This window comes from Leiobunum rupestre, chromosome 6 (genome assembly GCF_980474605.1).
Source record: "Leiobunum rupestre chromosome 6, qqLeiRupe1.1.hap1, whole genome shotgun sequence".
Taxonomy (NCBI): Eukaryota; Metazoa; Arthropoda; class Arachnida; order Opiliones; family Sclerosomatidae; genus Leiobunum; species Leiobunum rupestre.
This window is the reverse complement of record NC_143389.1, coordinates 23,127,985-23,154,560: the sequence shown is the minus strand read 5'-3', so window position 1 is coordinate 23,154,560 and position 26,576 is coordinate 23,127,985. Positions and strand designations below refer to the sequence as shown.

Sequence of the window (26,576 nt, the reverse complement as noted above, 5' to 3'; positions counted from 1 at the left end):
ACACTGGTGATTGTAAAAACCTTTGCTTAAAATCCCAGCTAGTGAAAACTCTTATTGTATCCTTATTTTATGCCCCCTGTTTAATTTTTAGGTCTACGAATGTTTCCCAATATACCAAAATTTTCCCTTTCTTTTCTTCAAAATGTACCACACCAGCACTAACAATATCCTGCCCTTATATATTCTTTGGCCTACTCGACCCTTTCTAAACGACGGGGGTCAACTGCGGGGATGTGGCGTCCAAAGCTTTCCTCTCAGTCGACCTTCCATCACCAAAAGTTACCCCCCCCTTCAAGTTACCCCCCCTCTTAAGGTATAAATACTCAATGCACGACCGTTTTGGTCAGATTTCTCATGTACTCTCTCTCTTGGATTTGAACGTTGAAGGAGGTTTCCTTTAATAAAGATATTTTTAGACTTTTACTTCGTCTTTACTTAAATAACTTAGTAGCCCTAACGGAGCGAGGCAATAATACGGCCCTCTGACGTTTTTTCAGTCGGCGTCAGAGAATTAAACAAATAGCTCTCCCAATCCCGGTAGATAACAAAAACGAAATACTACAGTGATGAAATCACTATAAATCAATATCTTGTTATATCCATAGTTATCTACCATATTTTATTTTAAATCACCTTTAGTTAGAAGATAATATTCATTATTTTGGAGATTATTGAAAAAGTAATTAAAGCAATTCTATAATTACCGTTAGATTTGTATAGTGCCACCTGCTTTTAAAATAGATTTAAGAGATGTGTGAAAAATACGGTGGTGGTTATCTTATAATGCAAAAAAGATTGGTTGCCAGCTTCAGCGGCTATTGCAGTAACTTTTTGTTAATAATATAATTTAAAAATCTTGAATGAATTTTCTTTAATATATTACCAAATATAAATGCATCTAACCCGTTATATTTCTTATGAAATCTTTATTTAAAAAATACCTTAGAAAATATGATTTGGAAGCAATTTTATAAATGATATTAGAAATGTACAGAGAATTTCTAACCTTATAAATGATATTAGAAATGTACAGAGAATTTCTAACCTTATAAATGATATTAGAAATGTACAGAGAATTTCTAACCTTATAAATGATATTAGAAATGTACAGAGAATTTCTAACCTTATAAATGATATTAGAAATGTACAGAGAATTTCTAACCTTATAAATGATATTAGAAATGTACAGAGAATTTCTAACCTTATAAATGATATTAGAAATGTACAGAGAATTTCTAACCTTATAAATGATATTAGAAATGTACAGAGAATTTCTAACCTTATAAATGATATTAGAAATGTACAGAGAATTTCTAACCTTATAAATGATATTAGAAATGTACAGAGAATTTCTAACCTTATAAATGATATTAGAAATGTACAGATAATTTCTAACCTTATAAATGATATTAGAAATGTACAGAGAATTTCTAACCTTATAAATGATATTAGAAATGTACAGAGAATTTCTAACCTTATAAATGATATTAGAAATGTACAGAGAATTTCTAACCTTATAAATGATATTAGAAATGTACAGAGATTTTCTAACCTTATAAATGATATTAGAAATGTTGTTCCCAGTGGCTTTCTAGTGACGTACTTGTTCATGGAAAACAAATCAATAGCCAAGGGATGGCGATTTTGGATCAATTTTTACATTCATCGATATTTAAGGTAAATGTTTCCAGAGTTTTTGGCATTCGTTTTTGCGGAATCAATCAAAACCTTTAAAAATAATAAGTGGAAACAATGTATTTAAATTATTTAGATCGCTTACTCCAGTTACTTATTATAAAACGTATATAGGCAGTCTGTTAAGGTTATGTAACTGCTGCAATCTACAAGATATGGAAAAGCGAATCCTTCAATTTACTTTCAATCAACACTAGTATAGACGTAGTATTTTCGGTCGGTTTGATAATTATTTTTGGCAGATGTTTAAAAGGGTAACGTTTCTAATGTTTCATTAAATGTTTATACTTTCGATTCTTATGAATAATGAAGCTTTCCGATTGTTTCTTTAAAATCAAATTGTTGTAGCTTCATTATGTTTGTCAGATTAACTCCTTCGTTTCTGGTTTTACGTTTCTGGGCTCAAACTCACTGGTTAAGAATCTACGACGGACCAGTTTGGCACGGTGTGCAGGGTATGGTTTCAACTTGCTCCGAATCATGGCTAGCAAGCATGCTCTACTTGGGAAATTTCAATATGGCGGCTGGAAAGGTAAACACGGTATCTCCTCGCATTTTCTTTGTTTAAAATATAATTATTCAACGACTGTTACGCGTAATCTAGTGCCTTTCTTGGACTTGGTACTTGGCGAATGATTACCAATTTTTTGCCGTTAGCCCAGTTTTTCTTATCGCTTTGAAAAGGTATTGTTCACTTTTTTAAACGATATCAATCTTACTATTCCCCTTTATCTTTTAATTTTGAAATGCATATTTCTCAGGTCTCCGAAAATAACGATTTGGATAATGACGTTAATTGTTTTAGTTTCCATCGTCGTAACGCTCTACATTAGTTGGAAAAATAAATTTTTGATGATGGCAAATTATGTTGACGAATACATTCACGATGCCAGCCAAACTGCTGAAAAGTAAAATAGAAATAAGTTTCTTGTATGATTGATATACATATCTAAATTACAGGGCTGTAAAATTTGCTAGATCCAAGCAATTTTCTTCAAAAAATATTATAGAACGAACATTTTTACCATTTCTAATAGAAATCTCTTTTGTTAACTTAAAGAATATCCACCGTGAACATCGTTCTTCATATAAACACCAGCTTCTACGTTTATAAGAACATGGTAGCCCTATTTTAAAATAAATTGTCACCAAAAGAAAAACGATTGGACCGAAAACGCTTGATTTTGATTACGTGAATTAAAATGTTCAATTATTTTTGTAAGCTTGTATGCGAAGTTCGTTCATTTTGAAATCTTTATTGCTGCGCAGGTGCTTTTAGTTAAAAATAGCTCCGCTTAAACAAAGGCACAAAACAGTAGGGTTTGATCAAAATGCATTCTGAAAATGCAAAATGCCAAAGGGTATTCTGCATTTAATATTTCGAATTTTGAGTTTCTAAGAATTTTTTTGCATTTTGTGGGTTTGATATATGGAAAAATATTTTCAAAATGTTTTTACTCTGGTACCATCATTGCAGCTCTTGTAGATAAAGTTCGTTCTCAGAAGCAGTCGAACATTCGTACACTGCCACCGCTTTATTTCCCACGCTAGCTGCGAGGATGGTTTTGAAATCCCTACGTAATTATTATTAATTACTAAATAATAATAATAATTACTTATTAATTACTTATTAATAATAACAAACTAACTGTGGTAACTGATTAATAATTAGTTACCACAGTTAGTGGCAAAATGAAACAGAGTGAATTTGTAACTTTTATTTTGAGCTGCAAAAACCTATTTACATTTTCCATTAAGAAAAAACTATTTCCAAAATGCATTGGGTATTTTGCATTTTACATTTTGCATTTTGAGTCATTTTGAATTAAAAAAAAAGCATTTTGAACAACCAGGTCTGCCCATTTACCGATCAATTAATGAAGCTTCATCAATGTTTACTAATGGTAACTGCCGATCACTTTGGTCATTGACTTTCACTTTCAATCTCTCAATTAAATACAAGCAACAATTTTAAAAGTTACTAGGATTTTTTTATAAAAATGATAAGACTTTCTGTCAAAGAGTTCTTATGTAATCTTTAATCGTAAAAGTAAATAATCGATGAAAGCACTGAATTTTACGAAATTTGATTAGCTCTTTTATTTCCAGAATCGCGTACATGACTAACATATTATATGAGAAACCGTATTGCCGTATTGGACCGTATTTGATTGGAATGATTCTTGGATACTTTTATTTCATCTCTCATCGAACACGATCAATTATCTCAAAGGTAAACTGTTGGCACGAATTTAGTTAGCACATGTAATCTTGGGTATGGGAAGCTAAGGTTTTTGGATGACAGGAGTCTGTTTTTTTCAAGGTCAGGTAGTTTCAGTGTGATCATGTTTATATAAATGTCGAAAGTGGCTATGAGAAGTCGAAATCTGATGTGTAGAAAAAATATATTGTTAAAGCAATACGGTAATCAAGGAGCAAATAACAAAATTTGTTGAAATATCTGTCTGTTATTACGATGAATTTAGCCATGTTTCCTAAGCCTAATATCAACGTATTCCTCTTTTTCCTAAATCTACATGAAATACATTAAATACTAAATTTAAAGTAAACATTATATGAATTTAGAGAAATGTACAACTTTGCTAAAGTTCTCAAAAATCGGAATGTCTTTAACAGAGTACATTAGGTTTTACTAAGTAAAGCGTTAAGAAACAAGTTGGCAAGCCAAAATATACCTCTCCTCGGAAGAATTGTCCCTAGTGGTATTAATTTCTCGAGATAACCCTTAAAGATATATCTCCGCAATTTAGAGTTATTTGTTAAAAATATTAACCCATTTCTATCCCGCCCGGTATAAAATTTTTATTATAATTAAAATAATTGAGACGAAACGACCAATTTTAATTTATTCAGAATATCATAAGTTAAGTAGTTACAACAGTAAGTTAGACGTACTATAACAATGCACAATTGAATTAAACCCTTTTACAGAACAAGTTTATCAGTTAAATATAATACGAAGCAAATTTTAATGAAAGAAATATCTACAGAGGCTTTTTGGAATTACTCGCTTACGAAATACTTGCCGCATCTTTAACGCTCATTTTATTTCAACACTCGCCCTTGATGAAGATACCGTAGATATCTGGTAGTGGACGACTCGTTCACTTCCTGTTGACGTTGTGACGCATACAACATGAAAAAGACCAATGCCGTCCAATTTCCAATATCATATAATGACTCGCACACCCAAGAAATCATTGACTGCGTTAGAAATCGTAGATATCCAAATATCCACACCAAATGTATTTACAAGAAGCAAAAACCTTACCATCAACAAAGCACAGAGAGCCACTTGACAAACCGCCAGCTCTTAAAGCAATTAACGTTAAATTATCTCCTTTGAATTAACAGAACTATATATAGGTCGTTAAGAAAGTGGACCACCCACAGGGTCTACCCTTTAACCCTCTAATCTCGGCTGACTGCGCTAAAACAAGATTTAACCTTTAAAAAATACCAGATTAGGCCTTCATAAATTCATTAATAAAAAAAGACTTTATTACCTATTATGCTTACGATGCCTGTCTTAATTTCAGTGAATCTAAGCAGCTATCGGTGGTTCTGTGGTAGAGCGCTCGACTGCCAAGCCGAATGGTCTGGGTTCGAAACCTGGGTGGCGCATTTGTTTTTAATCAATAGAGAAACGCTAAATTAGAATTTCTTCGATGCAATAATTTCAATTTCAATTCTATTTCAATTAAACCAAAATTTCGTACTCTATTAAATACGCTTCCGATAAAGCTGAAGGTCTAATTTTCAATAAGGCGTAACAAGTGTCGGTGGTTCTGTGGTAGAACGTCCGCCTGTCAATCAGGAGGTCTCGGGTTCAAATCCCGCCCGATGCGATCGCAAATTGATACTAAGACGAATACCGTGTACAACTGGTGGAAACCCTGCCATTGGACGTTGAGAGGTAGCATTACACTCAGCACTCGGTCCGTCACAAAGTCATTAAGAAGAAGTTGGAGAGAAAACGCCCATATAAACACAACAGACTCAACATGCACAACCATCAGAACACAAACACAACAAATTCAACACTCACAACCTACGCATAAACATTACAAAAACGTAATACACCAAACCGTCACGACGGTGAGCGAAAAAACACCATCCAAACCAAACCGCAAATGCATCCGTTAACGCTCACCGTCACACGGTGGTTTTGCCAACCCTTTGAGAAACTGCGTACGCAGTGATTACACTTTGCACCGAAAATGCGAACGCGTTCGCAGTCCTGACAGACAGACCCACCCACAGACCCACCCACAGACCCACCCACAGACACGGTCGTTGTATAACCCCTCCTAGGGGACTTTGTCCCCTCGGAGAGGTAAAAATACACTATATTTGTAATTAGAAAATAGCACATTAGTTAATAGAAATAATTGGTTATGTACATAAGGCGCAACTGAATCGAAGGGTAGCTAAAATGAGTCGAGAGAGGGATGTTGTTCTTACGGATGTCAAACGGAATCTGCTAGGTTACAAAAACTCTCGAGTGTCTCCCACAAAAAATTCACAATCTCTTTTTTAAGTGTATATTTCAGAATACAAAATAAACGTGGCAAAACGTACACTTATAGTTTAAAAAAATATAAATATTCAAATTAGAGTAATAATGAAGCTAGTACAAATGTTCATTAAACATGCTTAATGCTTCAACATATCCATATTGTATAAGGCTTTTATGCTACTATTTAAAGGAGTATAATTTTCAAAAACTATTAAGTTTATTATTTCTTTAAAAAAGCGCACATCTTAAATAAAGCAAAGCGCTGGAAACGTTTATACTATTAAATTGAAATTGCTTCACTTCGATAGCACTGAAAAAGTGACATAATTTCGAAAGGTGGGTCCAATGCTAAAGATTGTAAAATTTATACTACCGAATATGTAGAGACTAAAGTGAACTTACTTTTTAATTCTTCACCGGTAGTGCTCATTTTAGAAACGTTACTATTCAGATGGTTTTGATTAATATATAGATTACATATAGAGCTTCGGTAATTTCGGTGTAACAGTGCGTTATTTAAGTTGAGCAAAACGGAGGTTTTCGAATGAAACTTTATAGTTACTTTGCTAAAAATTCTTAAAGAGGTTTGCTATTTAGTGACTAAGATTTAACAAATTTATACTTGTTGTATTTGTTGGCATAAAATTGACATAAATTCTCCAAATTTCTTACACATATTAGAGAAAACAACTTGTTATGTGGATATTGTCGGGATGTACAATGGCCACAATCATATTTGGAATTTATGGTCAAAAGACAACTTTGAAAATCGCCACTCTTTACAATGGTGTTGGTCGAGTGCTGTGGTCTCTATCAATATGTTGGCCTTTATACGCCTGTTTAACTGGATATGGAGGTAATTAATTTCCAAATTAAATACTTATCTCCATGGACCACAAATAATTGAATAGGACGATTTATGTTTTCGGGGTTTTTTAGTCCTATAGACAACTGGCAATGTTTTGACGTAAGCTTTTAAAATATGTTCCCAATATATAAGTAAAAATCTCTCTTTTTGGAGCAGCAAGATACATTTTAAGTTATTATCAATGATATTTGAGAAGTTGCTATTTTTTGTGATTCTGCACTGGCCCTAAATTAAACAATCATATTCTCATTTCAGGGTTCATATTTATCAGATATTTAAGAACACTCTTTTAAATTTATAGTTTTAAATATCCACATTATTCAAAAAGGGGTTTCTCAGTAACAAGAGACTTAAATATTATTTTCTGATTGCACGTCGTCTAATGGAAAATTGAAATTTTATAGGACTTCTGAATAAAGCACTCTCGTGGAAAGCACTTTTTCCAGTTAGCCGAGTAAGCTATGCGGTATATTTGTTGCATCCTTTGATTATGTATACCCATTTTTATGGACTCGAGAAACCGCTCTTCTATACTAAGATAAATATGGTAAGATTTATTATTTGTCAATAATTGTTAAAAGTAATTTAAAAGGAAAGCGTACAGGCAAATGAATTTACCATTAACAACCATTTATTTTTCTAAAAATTAGAATTTTAATACGACTGATGCACGGTTTCACGTTGCGTATGGTTCCCAATCAGCCTTTACAGTGAAATCGACTGCTCAGTATTGGTACTTTACCTAAATAAAAGGTGTTAAATCTATATATCGCTCAAACAAGTTACAGATTGTAGAAATACATAGTTTACCACTTTATCAAATGAATGCAATAAATGTTACGAGTTCTATAGTGAAAGTTAGATGTCATTTTTCAAGACAATTAATTCAACTCTGGGGGCTGATTGCGGGAGATTGAAACGGGTGAAAGAGCATCTGATATTTAATGAACCCTTCGTTTTACGTTTGAGTAACTCGGCGTAATACCGAAATTACTTAGATTACTACTGAGGCAGCTCCAAAAAAATTGTGCAAATCCTTTTTCTAAGCTTAGAGGTTACTAAAAAGAATGTAATCAAGAAACATTTGTAACACAAATTCTCCCAACTTTACGCTTTCTCCGTCTCTAAATTTCTATTCAATTAGAATTACATTCTATCATGAATGTATTAATTTTAACCATGAATATCAAACTGTATACTATTCCCCTATAGCATCAGTCACTAAGATGGGAGGGGCTTAGATATTATGACGTTGGTCACGCCCCGCCGCTCAAAAATTTAATTAAAGGGAATCATTTTAATACTTGACTAGCTTCAATGTCAAGGCTTAGCGTGAAATTTCGTTTCTAAAATATTAACACGCATCTTTTCGATTGAATGAAAATAGTTAAGAATATCAATAAAATATTTCTTTATTTATGATTATCGAGTAATTTTGATAAAGTGCAGGAATTTTTCTAAGAATCGCGAGTCATTGTCTTCTCCGGTTAAACGTGCAATCGCAGAAGCGTTTCGTGGATCGAGTCAACGACAAATGCCTGTCTCCCGAGTAGCTTAAGTGGTTCCATAAAACGCAGAAAAGCACCGGCCATCTTAGCCCCAGATGGTAGAAAGGGTTATAGTTAGATATTAATGGTTGAAATGAATACATTGATAAATCTATAACAAAAGTTAAAGCGAAAACCAAAAATATAAGTGAAAGCACTAACAAAAACTGCGTGGGCTCATGACGGCAACTCAAACGAAGCTGATGAAAATCAATGCAAATAATAAATCGTAGACATGAATTATCCCCCACATTATCAACAAAACAAGAAAAATAACCAATAGAAAAATATATAATAATAATCCAACCAAGTGACAAGTTAAATAAAATACTTGGGAATCAAGAAAAAGTCAATCTAAATTCTCACAGTAATAAACATTGTATTAGCTAAATATGCAATAAAAATATATATTAATAACCCAATCAAACAAGAGGTAGTTCAAATTCTAAGAAATCCAGAAAATGTCAATCCATATACCCAAGGTAATAAAAATTGTAATATAAAAAGCCAAAAACACCTTACCGTTTACAATTCCCGGCTTATAACGCACACAAAAAACCCTTAACTAAATAGTGAAGGCTAAACAACAGCGCATATCTCAAATAAATAAAAACAACGTAACCACATTAATGAAAATGTTTCACACATTTAAAGCCGATAAGAAAACACGTAAAATAAATTACGAAGAAACGAGTAAAGTAAGCAAAACGAATAAAGCGCGTTGTATACCACTTGAAATTGTATTCATAAATGACCCTTAATGGTTCAAAAATACCGATAGACAAAAAACTAACTAAGTGGACCACCCACGGGTCCTACCCTTTAATCCCCTTATCTCTGCTGACTACGCTAAAACAAGATATGACCTTATAATTTCAAAATGTAAGACTTTAAAAACTTTTAATATACTCTTTCGCTTAAGCTGAGTTTCTAATTTTCAGTGAAGCGTAAAATCAATCGGTGGTTCTGTGGTAGAACACCCACTTGTTACGCAGGTGGACTGGGGATCGGATCCCGCCTGATACTAGCGCAAATTGATTAAAATACGTATACCGTGAACATTTGGTGGGAACCCTGCCATCTGTACTTTGAGACGTTTACCGTTACCCTCAGCACGCGGTGCGTCCCATAAGTAAAAAATTCATCACGTACAATCGCAATTCACAAAAGAAGCTTATACTACACCCAATAACCAAAAGAGGGCACTCTCGGAAAAACATTTTCCAAGAAACTGCGAACGCGGTGATTTAGATAAACTGCGTACGCAGTTATTACACTTTGCTCCGAAAATGCGAACGCGTTCGCAGCCCAGACAAACATACTCACAGACACACAGACAGAGCCACAGACCACTTTATTTTAACCCCTCCTAGGGGACATAGAGAGGTTAAAATAAAGTGGTCCGTTTGACTTTAATGCTATACCGCTTTTATTAACTAGTGGCACAAAATTTTACAATCAAACCGCAAAGAAAAGCGAAGTGATCGTAACTCTCTTTGTAAAAAATTTCATGAAATCTTGTTTATTCATAAATTTATCGTATTGACGCCGTTGAATACTCCCAGCTTGAAAATCTAATAACATAAAATGTTTTTATATTTCAGATTTCAATTTTTGTCAGCGTTATGGTTTTAGCAATTGCTTTTGGTTTCGTGTTCTCCATCATAGTGGAATCACCAATTATAAATATGGCAAAAATATTTAGAAGTTCAAATAAAATGTCATTCGTTAAATCGTATATCGGTCTATGTTTTATTCAATTATCTTTGGTTACTTTTATACACCTAAATTATCGTACCGAAAAGATTAAAATAAGGTTTTATTTAAACATGGGCACTTATGCAAAATTTGGTTGTTTCAGGAACAGATCGAAACAGCCAGGTACAAAAAAACGAGGCACTGGGATGTGCAGGAGTGATCTACTATTTAATTTTAAGGCCTGGCCTACTAAACATTTCGTAGCGCCCTCTGTTGATTGAAATGCCAATACAAATATCTTTTTAAAATATGAAACAATTATAAAATTATTAATTGGAATTTTAGTAGTAATAATTATTTTTATTTATAAATATAATAAAAGTTTTTGCTCAAAAGTTATAAATTTCACGGCAGTGGCGTAGCTGATGATCCGTAGGGGGGGGCCTCGAGCTTCGGGGGGGGGCACTAACCATAAAAAAACTAAAAAGGGGGCCTCATAGAGATTTTGGCGGGGGGAGCCTCTGAGTTCTCAGCTACGCCACTGAATCACGGCTAATTGAATCACCCGCTTTTTATGACCACAATTACCTGGTCCCGTTCCGCTGCTATCTAATTACATTAAAAATAATTCGGTTTATGTAATTACAAATTCGGATAATTGGGTCAAAAAAATCGAAACGATAAGATAAGTCTTTCTATATCGTGCAATGAGTAAAGACGCGATTTGAGTGCTGGAGGTAAATTGGCCTTCTAAAGTCTTACGACGAGCTACCGAAGGTTAGCTAGCGGCAATCAGCAACTCAATTGGCCATTTTCCAATCTCAATTAAATAGGATTTTGAGAGATCGCGTTGAAATTAAACGGGTGGCGTATTGCAATGAAAAGCAAAACCGTAAAGAAAAAGGGTCTGAAAGGATGAAGATGTACAATTTGCTCTAAAAGAATGGGTTAAAAAGTGATGGACAAAGATGCCCGAGTAACTGGACCATTGTTACTTCGGAACGCCGAAGACCTAGCAAGAAAAATGGGAATTTTATTGCAACGGAAGGAAATGTGGGGATAACTGTTTCTTATCAGTTGCTTATTGTTTCTTCTTGATTTTTTTAAAGTAAAATAAGTAGAGTGTATCTGCATATTGGACCTCTGATTTCAGAGGTTGGTTTTTTCATACAACAAATGATATAGTAATCAAATTCTATGACCGTTACCTTACTTTATTCCGAATTCAATTTTATGGACAACTCCACGTCCTTTTTCAATTTCAGACCAATTTACCAGTCCTCATAGTCTAGCTTTCACTTTGCATGTTGTTAGTTTTTGCTTAAGAAAGCTCATTCGATATCAAACTACTACAATGGCACCACCTATTCCCAATTTTAGCGTTTAGGACTTCTCTGAGTCCCGCCATATTCCTAAACTGCCAACAAAGCCCCGCGCATTGAGAAATTCCCGTGGCCCACAGAGGATGTCCTTTGGGTTCACGACGTACTTTCCACCGTATGTGTTGTTTCCAGAATCGACCCGATGCTTCATACGTGATAAGCTCGCTGGTTGAAAAACATTCGTGAAGTTTAATAGCGTCTATATTGTTCGGCCCTAAACATATTTTTCTAAATAACCGCTACACGGCCACCCATGTAGCACAAAGCAATCGGCCCAAACGCTACGATTTTGGTAGGCACGACTGGCTCGGAACTAGGTCGGGGGTTGTGTCTTTACAATACTAGGCCATTAGTCAGGATGTCCTAACCGCGCCATGGTTGGCCTGACTAATGAAAGTCACACAAACTGGCCGACAGCATATTGACCACTTTGCCGACTAATAACTTGTGGGTAGCTCAGCTGGTAATTTTTTGGTCGACCCTACCGTTGGCCTTTTGTAAATATACAAATTAACCACCAATAGATCTTTAGTTGGTCGACATCAAAATGATTGTTTTCGATATTGGCCTACAGTATTATCTAACAGGTCATTTGATTGCCGAGCCTTCAGTATGATGGATATCACCCAAAATTGTCGTAATGTTCTATCCAAGAAAAGGTTGGCAAATTATCTTTCCGACCTTAATTTGGAATGGGCATCCAATGACGCCACCTCAGCAGCGGTAAGAAACTGCAACATATTTCGTTTTTTAATAAAATTTATAACTTCTTGATTTTTATGTAAATAAATTTATTACAAAACTAATTTTCTTAATAAGAACATTTTAGCACTTGAAAAAATAGTTTATATAGCTTAAGTGAAATGAAAGTTTGGTTTAGATGCAAACGGATGAGTTTAAGTTTAGATATTGAACAATTCACAATATAACAAAAATAATAAAACACTTTCGAGACTTCCAGTTGGTTATTTCTAGGAGCTAAATCGTAGCATATGTTTTGAAAACTTTCAATAACCAGGAATATACAGAAAAAAATAAACCTTTTTTAACAAATGCGCCAAAAACATTTACCTAAATCCATTAAAGAAAACCTGAAATAAGTTAAAAATTCTTAAGAATAATAATAATATGATATTACAGGAACTTTCAGTCGAATTTTTCAAACTGGCAAGAGACCTTGCACGTTAAAACAATAACACTATTGTCTTAAGCATTAATCGTGTTATTATTTCAAGTTTTGAAAAAGTATCTACGACCAAGGCTTAAACTCTTTTATGAAAACGTTTTAAAATAATTTTTAATTGGCGTTATATATTTTTTTCAGACCTTCCCAAGTTCTTTCCTTGGAAGAACAAAATGGGGTTTCAATGTGCTATTGACGATTTTCCCACAAACCAGCAGAAAAAATTCGGGTTCAGAGTAAAAAGTAAACCTAAAGATTTAAGCCATGGAATATCATTTCATGAAGTTCCAATAAAGGAACCCTTAAGAAGAAAATGGGAAAGTGCTCTGTAATTTCAATAACCTATTTGCAGTTTACATTTTAATCAAAATAGCTTCAGCATATCCACGAAAAGAAGAAACCTATTACCAGATGCAATACCGAAGATACCTCATAAAAAACCACGAACTAAGGGTCAAAACCTACCAAATGATAGTCAATTTCACAATTTAGCTATCATAAGAACACTATTAAGCCCAATTATTATAGTGAGTGAAAGTATTGAAAACCATATTCAGTAAGATAATGTGAACACGAAGTCTTACAAGCCTTACCAAAGCCACAATTCTCCAAAATCCCGAACAATGTGCCAAATTATTTCAACTGTTAATCCTACTACCACTGTTAATACAACAAGGAGTATATCACGAAAGATACTTTTCCTCGAAAGAAGTGTAAATAACAAAGACATGAATTTAAGCCCATCTACGCAAAAGAGGACAAGAACTGATATTGATCTTAAATCACCAATTCCATATCCTTTAACAGTAGCTGCGAAAAATATTAAGATAATTCATAATCAAGAATCACGTAATTCACAATATATTCCATCACCTCCTAAGGTCACTGTGAATTCTAGTTCAGAAAGTTCCCACAATAGTCTGCTGAGAAATTGCGAAATTTTTTAAAGCATCGAAAGAGATAAAGGTAAATCTGTAAATACATCGAACATTGCCAAAAAACCTAAAGCAAAAGTATCAACCCGAAAACAAAGCCGTTTGATTTCTAAACTAAAGAAGAAGCTAAATAATGCTCAAGAAAAAATTTTATCATCGAAAATTAAAGAATTAAAAAAACAAGCCTCATCTTATAAAGACTTAAAACTAAAATAAACGTTATAGCTGACGCAAGTGAAAATGTAAATATTTAAGCTCAGTTCTTGGGTGAACAAATACCAGCATTTGGCAAGAAAAAAAATCCTTTTCTCGAATCAACTCTAAAAATGTGCTCAGTTTGGAAGCAAAAATCACCAAGAGCGTATCGCTATGTTAGAGATCTAGGGGATTTTGCATTTGCCTCACCCTAAAACTTCAAAGAAGTACTTAGGTACAACTATTAGAGAAACTGGTGTAAGTTCATTGGTTAAAGCAAGGCTAAGAGCCGACTTCAAGAAACTAAGAAACGAACATGAAAAGGTTGGATCAATCATTTGTGACGAAATGTTCATTAAAGCCAAATATCTATATGATCGGAAACTGGACCAATTTTTTGGGGAAAATGATATTGCACCAGATGAAATAGGAGTCACTGAGCATATTTAGCAACCCATTTACTTTGTTTTTTATTCCAAGGCCTATCTACAAATTACCGCTTACCAGTTGCTTAGTTTTTTGTGGCTAAGCTTGATGGTGAAACGCTTCACAAACTGAGTCTTGAAGTAATAAAAGAGGTTGACGCTGCAGGTTTATCTGTAAAAAGAATGGTAACAGATAATGCAAAGACTAATGTGGCTGCCTTTAGACATTTGGGAATGGCATTCTAAAGCCGGTAGTCACTCATCCTAATGACAGTCAGCGTGAAATGTTTCTTTCATTTGATCCTAGTCACATTATTAAAAATATAAGAAACCAGTTTCTCGAACGAGATATGATGTTTATTGGCCTTAAAGTATCATCAGAATTTGACAGAAAACTATATCATATGCAAAAAAAAACAATGTAATTAAACCTGTAAGATTTTTGGCACGGAAACACGTGTACACCACAAATTTGGAGAAGATGAACGTAGCACGTGCTGCAGCTCTATTATCTCCATCTGTTACGGCAGCCCTGAAAACTATCGTCATGCTAAAAAATTGCGATTTTGATGAAAGATAAAATTTAGAGGCAACAATTTTTATTATGGAACTGTACCGTAAATGGTATGATTCATGATGTCTGCAATCTAAAGCATGGATTTTATTACCGAAATTAAAACAAATTTCCTTTTGTCGATGTCAATGATGAGCGCTTGGATTGGTTGAGAGAAGAATTTTTACCAATTATGAAAACCATTCAAGACAATGCAACGCAAAAGATGGAAAAACTCAGTGAAGGAACCTACGTAGAAGTTATTTTAACAACACTTTCTAAGGTTCTTCTAATCAAATATTTGCTTAAGGCTGGTTTCAAGTATGTGCTAACGAGCAAAACAACCATTGACTCCATTGAAATGTTTTTCAGCCATCTAAGACAGATGGGTGGGTATAATGATTCTATGGAGAACACAATTAAGATTGGACTCATTAAACCATCAAAGTTTGGTAACACCGTAACAGAAGGGCATGCTGAAAATGCAAATTGAAGCCTGTTGCAACAAAAAATCTTTAGAAAAACTACTGCCAAAGTTATCATATAAAATTTCAAAATCCATTGTTGTAAATAAGGCACTGGAGAAAATTCCACAGGACCTATTTTATATACTTCAGCGCATGGTAGCTTTAGACCCAAACAGTTAGTACTGATGTAAACCTTTTATTAAAGGGATGCTGAAGACGATAAATAACTTACTCTTATTCGATTCCCCATCTATAATTAAGCCTATTTAAATATTTCATTCGTTAAAATACTTTAAATCCATTTTTAAAAATAATAAAAACTTTGAGAAATTCGGGCCTAACGCGTCTACCCAAAAAGTTATGGGAAATTTGTGTATTCCGCGGCTGTACGAGCGTCCAATGAGAAGCCTCTTTCAACTTTTATAACACCAACCAATGAGAGAGCTAATTTAGGCGCATGCTCAGAGCCACTGCATTTTGCGTTTTTTTTGCCTAATGTTTGTTATGACAATGAAAAAAAATTGTATAAAAATTTCGAAAATTATCTGTTAAAGGGATGCTGAAGACGATAAATAACTTACTCTTATTCGATTCCCCATCTATAATTAAGCCTATTTAAATATTTCATTCGTTAAAATACTTAATAAAATTCTAAATAAAATTCGGGCCTAATGTTTGTTATGACTCTGTTTTTCAAAAATTAATTCGGATAACTAATTTATATAAACGTTTTGATCGGTTATTCTACTGTAGAATTTTTTTTACATCTATTCTTTAGGCCAGCGGTCAATGCAAGCGATTTTATAAGGTAAACAATCATTTTCACCACGATTTCCAATATATAAGGCCAAGGCTTAATGTGTGGTTTTGGTTTTCAGGCTAGCAGGGCCGGCTTTTAGGCCTGTTTATAGATTTGAATCTCCATAGAAGCGTTTTGATTGCCTCTTGACATTTGACAGTAAATGGCGAGCAGTGTAATTCAATTCAATTCAATTCAATTATTTTATTAATATTTTCAGGGTTTTTTAACGACTTTGCGTTAATACGTTTGACAATTATCGCCGGTTAAACATCTCATTTCATTAATTTCCGAAAGATCAACAAATAAGGGAGATATGGCAGCTCTAGGAAAATCAGATGATTTTCAATCTACTCCAAATTTGAGAGTATGTTCTGCTCACTTCACATCATAAAGTTTTCATCCGCGTACTGCTAAGCTAATCATATGAAAAAAAGAGCTTTATTAGCAATTATCACAAGTGAAAATAGACTGTAAAACTTAAACCAGAAATCTATTATAAACCCTTTTCGGGGAGAAGTATCCAACCGCAAATTTTCTAGAAACGTTCTTTTAACAATTTACAGCTTGTGGATGTGCACAATTTTATAAACAATTGAAAAATATTAAATGTATGCACTCCTTCCGAAAAATTTACATTAGGGCAATGTACGTTTTCAGGTTCTTTAAGAACTTGCTTATATACTATATTTTAATCCATTCTCCTGAATTTATTACTTTAATTATTGTAATTTAAAATGTTGTATATTATAAATCGTGGTGAAAATGATGGTTTACCTTATAAAATCGCGTGGGTTGACTGCTGGCCTAAAGAATATACGAAAAAAAATATTTCTACAGTAGAATAACCGATCAAAACGTTTATATAAATTAGTTATCCGAAATTATTTATGAAGAAAAGTGTCATAACAAACATTAGGACCGAATTCCTTAAAGTTTTTATTTTTTTTAAATTGATTTAAAGTATTTTAACGAATGAAATATTTAAATAGGCTAAATTATAAATGGGGAATCGAATAAGAGTAAGTTATATATCGTCTTCAGCATCCCTTTAACAGATTATTTTCGAAATTTTTATACAATTTTTATTTCAGCCTCATGTTTCACCGCGCTCAACAATTGCTCAGTAGCTTTTGTGGCTGGCTATATCGTTCAAGTTGCTGAGGAAAATACAGAATGTTGCAATTGCTTAGATAAACTAAACCAAGCTCGTTCGAATGCACCTGTTCTATGTTTAATTAGATTTCAAGATAATGGTGGGCTTCGATATCCTACATGCTTTTTTATAAACTTATTATCAGCAGTTGCGGATTTTGTAAAAGCAGCTATACCGTATCTTCCTCCTAAAGACACACTAATTAGAATTCTCAAGCAAGCTATTTATCCATATTTTTGCAGTGCATTAAAATGCACTTGCAATACCTATGGTTATTTAGCTAACATAATGTTAACAAAGTATGTTAGACCTATGTTGGACAACTTGGCAAAAGATGTCACTGATCGAAAAGAGTTTGTAAAAAAACTTTACAAAAAGCCATTATCAAGAAAACCTTTCAAAATATAGAAAAAAAGTTAAAAGGTTCTTGTGCATCAAATTATAGCTTAAAAGATTTAAGAAAAAGTACTGGATAAATTACATACACGGATTAGTCATTTTATTGAAGTTTGTTAATCTTTAATGCTGTGATAATGCAAAATAGTGGTTGCAATATTTAATAATAATAATAATAATAATAATTGGTTTATTTAGCTTCACTTAAGAGAAGTATATATACAATTGATATAGGCCAAGTCAGAAATGACTTTTAGGCCATGTAACCCCAGGCAAGTATAGGTGTGAGAGGTATAAAAATATCAAATACCAAAGAGGAAAAAAAAGAAAAAAAAAACTTACAGAGCAAATTCAAAAGAAAAAAAAATATATAAATTTTAAATAATGCAAAAAATTTTAAAATAGAAAAGGGTATAGTACAGTTACATCAATTAGATATTTTTAGTAAAGGGGGCTGTTTATTATGAAATTTTTCGCCTTTTTTTTAAACTGCGTTAGATTTTTTATTTCATTCGTTATGCATTTATTAAATAGATTAACACCTTTATAAAAAATAGATTTTAACATTTTGGCGGTTTTTACTTTTGGTAGGCTTAGTACATTGTTTTGTCTTGTGAATGTATTTTTAGGGTTATTTAGTATAAAATTATTATTTTTATAAATAGTCAATGATTTATATATAAATATCAAAGAACAAAAGTCATATAATTGATATATGGTTAAAATTTGCATAGATTTAAATAAAGGTTCTGTGTGGTCGAGATATTTCATACGACAGAGTGTTCTAATTGCCCTTTTTTGAATAAGGAAAATTCGTTTTAAATTCAGTTCAGTGGTGTTGCCCCAAGTAGAAATACAGTAAGTTATTCGAGAATGTATCAAAGCATAGTACAGCTGTTTACAAATGTTATCCGTTAGGAGAGATCTATTTTTTGAGATTATATAGGTAGCAAATGATATTTGATTGGCTAATGCAGAAACATGAGTGTTCCAGGTTAGATGTTCATCGAAGTTTAGACCCAAATATTTATAATTTGGTACTCTTTTTAGATTAACATTGTTAATTTTTAGGCTCTCGTTATGGCAGATATTCTTGTTAGGATTGGAAAATATTAAATAGACAGATTTATCAATGTTTAGTTCTAAATCATTTATAGTCAGCCAATTATACACATCTTTTAGCTCAACGTTGAAATATCGTATTATTTCATTTAAATCACTACCACCTTTTAATCCTAACGTGTCATCTGCATATAAGTAAAAATTTTCCTGCATTGAATTAGTCAACATATCGTTGATATATAGGTTAAATAAAATTGGAGAGAGGACAGATCCTTGAGGAACACCAGCCTGAATATAGATTTCGGTTGATAATACACCTTTTACTCTTGTTTGGGTTGTTCTTTTAGATAGGTACGAAGTTATCCAATTGTGGCTATTTCCTCTTATTCCCATTAAATACAGTTTATGAAAAAGCCTTTTATGATGTACAAAATCAAAAGCTTTTCGTAAATCTAGAAAAACTCCTACTACAATGTTACTGTTGTCTAAGTTATCAATCAAATGTTTATAAACTTTATTAATCGCCAATTCTGTGTTACTTTTCGATCTAAACCCAAATTGTTTTTCATTTATTATTTTATATTTTTCACAAAAATTACTTAGGCGTTTATAGAAACAGTTATCGAATAATTTCGCTAATACTGAGAGTAAAGATATTGGTCTGTAATTATTCGGCTCGTTTTTATCACCGCGTTTGTGGATCGGTATTATTACAGTTTTTTTAGGGCATCTGGGTATACGCCTGTATTAAAAGATAAGTTAATTAAAAATGTTATGGGCTTTTTAATAAATTGGGATGAAAGTTTGATGATTTTTGGTGAGATATCGTCTAATCCTGGGGAGGCATCCGACCGCAAGTTTAAAATGTTTGTTTCAGTTTCCTTTTCATTTGTTTCACACAAAAATAAAGTATTCGGAATATTTTTAACGTTATGGAATGAGTCATCGTTGTTTTTTATTTGTTGCTCCTTTGGGACTCGGGAATTGAAAAAATTGTTTAAAATTTCTCGACAAATATCGGTATCAATTTGATTTTTTTTTGCTTTTCCTATTAGATTATTTACAGTTTTCCAGATATTTTTTATATTGCCCTTTTCTAAATCTAATTTTTTATGGTAATAGTTATTTCGAGCGTTTCGAAGGGAGTTATTACAGTGATTCCTTGCTGTTTTAAACCTAGCAAGGTTAATATCATTTGGGTAAGTATTGTAACATTTTTTAAGTTTGTTTTTTGCTTTTATTAATTTTACGAGGTCAGGGGTAATCCATTTAGAAGCGACTTTATATTTTTTGATTTTACGGTATGGAAAATTTGCATTGTATATATTTGAGAGGATTTTAAAAAAAAAGTCAAACGCTAGATTTATATCTTTAAAGTTATATAAGTTTTCCCAGCTTGTATTACTCATTTCTGATAAAAATGTATCTATATTTTTTTGTTTAAAATCTCTACATTCTCGTACGGGTTTTTCGATTTTAGCTTCTTTGAACATAATGGATATGGGGTAGTGGTCAGATATTGCCCAGTCTTTTTGTATCGTAATTCTTATACTTGTGTTTGTGTAGCAGTGGTCAATTAGTGATTGCGTCTCATTTGTTACCCGGGTTGGATTTTGAACTAATTGGTTTAAGCCTAGGCTATTATGCATATCTAACAGTAGATTAGTATTGGAATTGGGCTTTTGAAGATCTATATTAAAATCTCCAATTATTATTTTTTTTTCATTTATATGGCCTAGGTTTTGTATAATGGTTTCATAATTCTCAAAGAAAGGCCTGAATTGTGTACCTGGTCTATAAATTATACATAAGCTAATATCGTTAATTTTTACACCATACGATTCAATATGCTCGTTATTAATGCTGACATTTTCTATTACTTCAAAGTCTATATGGTTCCTAATATAAAACCCTACCCCACCTCCCCTACCACTGTCTCTACCCCTTCCTGTAAATTTATAATTTTCCAAGAAATCCCCATAATTCCCATTATACCAGGTTTCGTTTATAGCATATATGTCAATTTCGTCGGGGATGTCAGTTTCAGAGTTAGCTACCAGTTTAAAGAAATTAGCCGACGCACTTTTCACATTAGCATAAACTATATTTAGCATAATCTTATAATATTTAGACAGATCTTAGTACAAAAAAAATTTTTTCGGTTCCCCTAGATCGGAACCACTTTTCCTTGTTCAAAGTCATATTTAAAAATTTCATTTCCTATCATAATTTTTGTGGCTCCAGTGATCTTAGATTTTTCCGGATATTTAGATTTGGCAAATAATCTTAGATAATACCTCGCAGTTTCTTGCTCCGGGGTGTAATCATGATTTAAATAAAGGTTGCTTCCCTTTAGTTTTGTGCTTTTCGATAATAATTTCACTTTGGTGTCGTAGTTTTCAGCTTTGAAAACAACTGATCTTATCCTATTCTGATTATAGGCTCCTTTCCTATACACTTGACTTGGTGTTATACCAATTTCTTCTTCTAATTTGTTATAAAATATCGAGCGTATATTCTCAGCTAGTTCTGACCTTGACTCAGTTTCATTGTCTGGTAGACCCTTAATGATTAAATTATTTCTCCTTATCGTAATATCTAAATTTTCCAGTCTTAATCTCTGTTTTTCTAATTTTTCTTCATTGTATTTAAATCTGGTATCAGTTTTCCCTTCTAGTATACCTATATCATATTTAACGTCTTTAATCTCGTCTGTAACACCATTAAGTTTTTCTTCTATATCATTTAATTTAACATTTGAATTATCTATTCTGTCATTTATTTCGTTAAGTGTTTTAGATTGTTCTTTTTGAGTTTCTTGTATCTTTTTAATTTCTGCTAATATTGCATCTAGACCACTAGTTTGCTGGCGGGTTTCCCAGGAGTGAACCACCCCAAATATATTTTTTATTTATGTTTTATTAAATGTTTTAAGGAAAAGTACCTGATATTTTTTTTAACTTTACATACTCAAAGAGTAGTCATTTTATTAAATGCTGTGATATGGTAAATTAATACTTGAAATATTTAAGCGAGAATGAATTTAAAAAAATTTATCATGTGCCTAAAAGATTTATAAAAAGTACCTGAAAAAGTTAAAAAGTAGTTAAATAAATTGTATTTTATTGATATTAGTTAAACTTAAGTGCTGTGATAATGCAAATTAATACTTGAAAATATTTAGGAATGAACCACCCAGCTTTGTTTACTTATTTTCCAAAACGAGAATAAACTGAAGACAATTCAACCAAAAAGTTAGTTTTATGACATGTGAGACTTTAATATTTAGTGAAATAAAGACTAAAATATTATATTTTCTTGAGCTCATTATTTTGTTTAAGTTTATTTAACTTAAGTGTTCTATTTTCATTAATTTGCTGATAACTACCAAAACGAATAGCGGAACATTTAAATATTCCGCGCAAAAATAACGTTGGAATGTACGGCATCTATCGTGTGTATCGCGATCTCTTCGAATAATAATGCCGCCCCCAATGAAAAAATATATTTCCAGGCCTTCTCTCATTCAGAAGGCTATGCTGGAGTAAAGTAAAACTAAAACCTTTGGCCACGACATGCAGCGAGCAACTACCGGTTTTCCCCTTCTCTCTCAGAGTCCTATGTATCACGTGGTACGCGATGGAAAGGAATCTGTATGGTATAGAAGTCTAACGAGCTTTAGTTCCACCGTTCAAGTCAGAAACTAATTCATGAGTCGGTAAAACCATCAATAAGTTGAGTCGACAATTACCTATCAGCAAATCAGTTCATAATCAAAATTTGCGGTATATTTATTTTACGTCGGCAGTGAGTTATTTAACCTGACATTTCGTATATCAATTTTAGGGTCGTTAATGACGACTGTAAATTGATAAACCGAAACAGTGTTGGTAAACAGACGGCACCTACTATACATATAAAACCAAAAGGTCAGTAAAAACGTCCACAAGATCAGTCGTACATTGCTTAGCCGTATGCCAGTTAATTTCACCGACCTAAGACCGATTCATTTTGAGGTCGGTAGATGGTTGCTTGAGCCGACCTCTCGTACTAACAAAATTGGGGTGGCTAATGCCGACTTTAAAATGATTATCTTAATCAGCTCTGGTAAATAGTAGGCACATACGAATACATTGAATTGGGAGTGTTGAAATTGCCGTCTGCCTAGTGCCCACCTTAACCGCCGAGGAGTACACCGGGATCTCCGGTGCCAGCTGTGCCGGGTAACTTGGGCTGCTGTCAGCTCGTCGTTCCCCTTTAGGAGCTCTTTCCAAAGGGCTTGACTCTCTGCCTTTCTAGGTGGGGTGTCGGCCGGCGTTTCTAGAGCATCCGTCCTTTATCCCACTTCTGTGCGCGAAGTGGCAAGCTGGTCGACCCATTGCTGCGCCTTCTGCTGGGATGAGCGGCTTGCGTCGTTGGTGCGACCATCGGTAGTAGGGTTCTACTACCCATGCTGGTTTTGTCACCTGTCCGGGCTTGTGGACGCTGGCGTAGGGCATTCTGATGAGACCACCGGTGTAGTAAGCTGTTTGATCGCTTGGAGCATCGGTCTATTAATTTCTGACCACATGGTCAAAGGTGCGCAAAGCTTGGAGCATTCCAGGATGCGTTTCAATGTGTATTGCCGCCTTTGCTACGAACGCGAGTTGTGGATAGATTGTCTGTGGTTTTAAGCGATTTTTGATAAGTGTTCCGCTGTCATCCCAAACATCTCCGTGTGCTCCTGATCGGACGCTCCGAAAAACTGAACCGCCATTGCGTTGAAGTCTATGCCCGCAGCTCCCGATAAAACACAAGTTTCAATGGGATTTAAAGGAATATTTTTCCAACTTATCGAGGCCTACGACCAGGACGCCGTCGTTTAACTCACCAGCCAATCTCGTACAAGGCTCGTTTACCACTGGTAGGGCTTCGAACACCGCTTCTTTGATCAGCTCCGGATAGTCACGAGATGGTTTTTAGAATTTGGTACACTCGATGGGGGACTTGTTTTGCGTAATTCGACATCGCCATCGTGCTTTTATTGTTGTAAATATTCATGACTGAAGTAAAAATCATCATTTTACAATTGGTACGGATATTAAATCAACAAATCAAACTAAAAATAATAGTCATAGATACTCTAAATTTGCAGAAGAATCTATAGCTTTAACATCAACTGCGAGTCGATCGACGGAAATTGATAGCGAAGAGACGATATGTCGTTCTGAATTACAAAAAACCAAAGAAATAAACTTAAGCCTGATTAAACGCTTCATCAAACTATCTTAAACGCTAATTTAGTATCTCTCCTAGTTGTAGCAGCAACTTATATAATACCACATGCTCCGTTGTATAATGCAATTCATATTCAAACAGATGGATTCAAATTAACATCGTTGCGTTAAAAAAACCCAGATGCGAATGAACCTTGAAATTCCAGATAAACCTCCGAAAAGCGCGGTTCAACAGGAATAAAAGTAGTTTTATCTAATTCGTCTTTAGAATATTTAATGGTTGTTCATGTTTAAGAATCCTGAAAAACGTTTAAAATTAAACATTTTTGAAACGTTAAAAAGGAAATACGAGATTTTTTTTGCTCAGTGAAAAACTCGAGCTTAAAAATTTTTAAAACATCTTATTAAAATTTCTAGTTAGTAAAAGCTTATTAAGCTTTCACATCTAGAAGTATGCTACCATTACGATTAAAAATAACAACAAGGTGATTTAAACTACCAACAGACACAGTAAAAAATTAATTTCTTTGTTTTAAAGTTTCTTGGAGGTTACATGTACTGTTAACTAACAACATCACATTGATCATTGTATTTACAAAAGTTGTTCGAAATGGCCCCCATTGGCATGTAGGAAAGATTGGGCACGTCTTCGATAAGATTCTCGAACACGACGAAAAATTTCCGCCATGTTTGGGATTGTTTCGCAGTCGTCAATTATACGTTGACGTAGGTCTTCAACGTCTCTAACTTTGGTTTTGGCTGTACATGTATCAGTTCTTCTTCAACCTATCCACCTTGAGGAAACTTGTAATCAAGAAGAGCTCTAACCCGGAGGCTAAAATGGGGGGGTGCATAAACCACTTTCGTTGTGTTATTGAGAGCGGTACGTCTTCAAGTAGCTCTGGTAAAGTGTCTTGTAGAAAGGTTAATTACGACTCACCAGTTAGTCTTGGTGGTAGAAAATAAGGTCCAGTTAAATGGTCGCCAACAATTCCGCACCAGACGTTGAGACTAAACTGCACTTGAAGTGACCTAACGGTAGTCGCGTGCGGGTTTTCTTGCTGTTACTTATGACGATTTTGTAAATTGAAGATTCCGTCACGGGAAAATTTACCCTCGTCAGAAACTAGGAGCGTATTTAACCAATTGACGTCGGTAGTCTGCTGCTGAAACCACTGACAAAATTCGACTCATCTTGGATAATCGGCCTTATATAAAGATTGAATCTTTGAAGCTGTCTTTGAGCAAAGTACTACTGATATAAGCGGCACGCTTGCAAAACATTTCCTGAGGGAGTCCATGCATAAGATGCATATCGGCATATTCTGCATTCGTGAAGTACGCCATAGCATAGCAGGTTTAAGATACGAAATTTTAATTTAAAGGAAAAGTCCAGGTTGGGTAAAACTTGGGTCTATTTGAAAGATCATGTTTAAATATACTAAAAAATATCAGTCGCAAAATTCTATCTTTTTTAATGACGATAAATTAATTTTTAAACGAGCGAAATTTACCGCCAAGCGATCTGTCATTTTTTGTTTCGGGGTGACGTTTTAGGACTTTAATCACGCGCTGTATGCGCTATAACAAGCTTTAACAGCGCTCTGTTCCCCGCGCGCGCTTGCTCCGCGTGCGGTCTGCGGAGGGAAGGCGAAAGAAAATGGCAGCTCGCTTGGCGGTAAATTTCGCTCGTTTAAAAATTAATTTCTCGTCATTAAAAAAGATACAATTTTGCGACTGATATTTTTTAGTATATTTAAACATGATCTTTCAAATAGACCCAAGTTTTACCCAACCTGGACTTTTCCTTTAATTATTGAGGCCCTTCAATTTATTGCAAATTTTAGCTTGGTACCCGTCCAAAAAAACTATTAGAACTTGTGTTGTAGACTAAAACATTTGATGTGGGTGACTATTTAATGAGACCACAAGTTACACAAGCGAACTACATTCAGAGTACTAGAATTTGGTGAAATAACATGGAGATAAGATAGATACGTTCAAAAACCCCTCGCAAGATTTTAAATTTCAATTTTTCTCTTTTTTTAATAGTCGTAGTCACTTAAAACGAAGTTCTCCTCATAGCTTACTTATTTCATTATATTAACCCACTTTTGATAATAGTTTTATTTCTTAACGAAAAAGAAAAGAAACCAATGCTTAGAGAAACAATTGGGTCCAAGGAATTATAGAAACTGCACATTTGTGCGTTTTTCGACGTTTTGAAGGCTGATTTTGGTTCAAGTTTTATTTAGGGAAAGGTTTCCTAGGACCTTTTTCACTCTTTGTTGCCCAAATAACACACCGGTAAATTCATGCCAGAACCTGTAAAGCTGAAGTGATATATAATTTATTTTTAATATAGGAATATTATAAATGGAATAATAACACAATAGGGAGGTATCATTATTTAACAATGTTATTTATTGAACCCAAAGGTATACTTCAGTCATTAGCGT

At 33.8% G+C, this 26,576-nt stretch overlaps 1 protein-coding gene across 1 annotated transcript in view; it reads left to right on the top strand.

Moving 5' to 3' along the window:
* Positions 1 to 15,048, top strand: part of LOC149940416 (nose resistant to fluoxetine protein 6-like) — a 28,248-nt gene extending 13,200 nt beyond the window's left edge. The window contains exons 8-16 of the mRNA XM_090179245.1: positions 1,585 to 1,677; positions 2,062 to 2,227; positions 2,300 to 2,379; positions 2,457 to 2,603; positions 3,805 to 3,928; positions 6,917 to 7,091; positions 7,508 to 7,650; positions 10,255 to 10,385; positions 14,907 to 15,048. Coding sequence (XP_090035371.1) covers positions 1,585 to 1,677; positions 2,062 to 2,227; positions 2,300 to 2,379; positions 2,457 to 2,603; positions 3,805 to 3,928; positions 6,917 to 7,091; positions 7,508 to 7,650; positions 10,255 to 10,385; positions 14,907 to 15,048 — 1,201 coding nt within the window. The remainder of the gene's footprint in view (positions 1 to 1,584; positions 1,678 to 2,061; positions 2,228 to 2,299; positions 2,380 to 2,456; positions 2,604 to 3,804; positions 3,929 to 6,916; positions 7,092 to 7,507; positions 7,651 to 10,254; positions 10,386 to 14,906) is intronic.
* Positions 15,049 to 26,576: the final 11,528 nt, after the last annotated feature.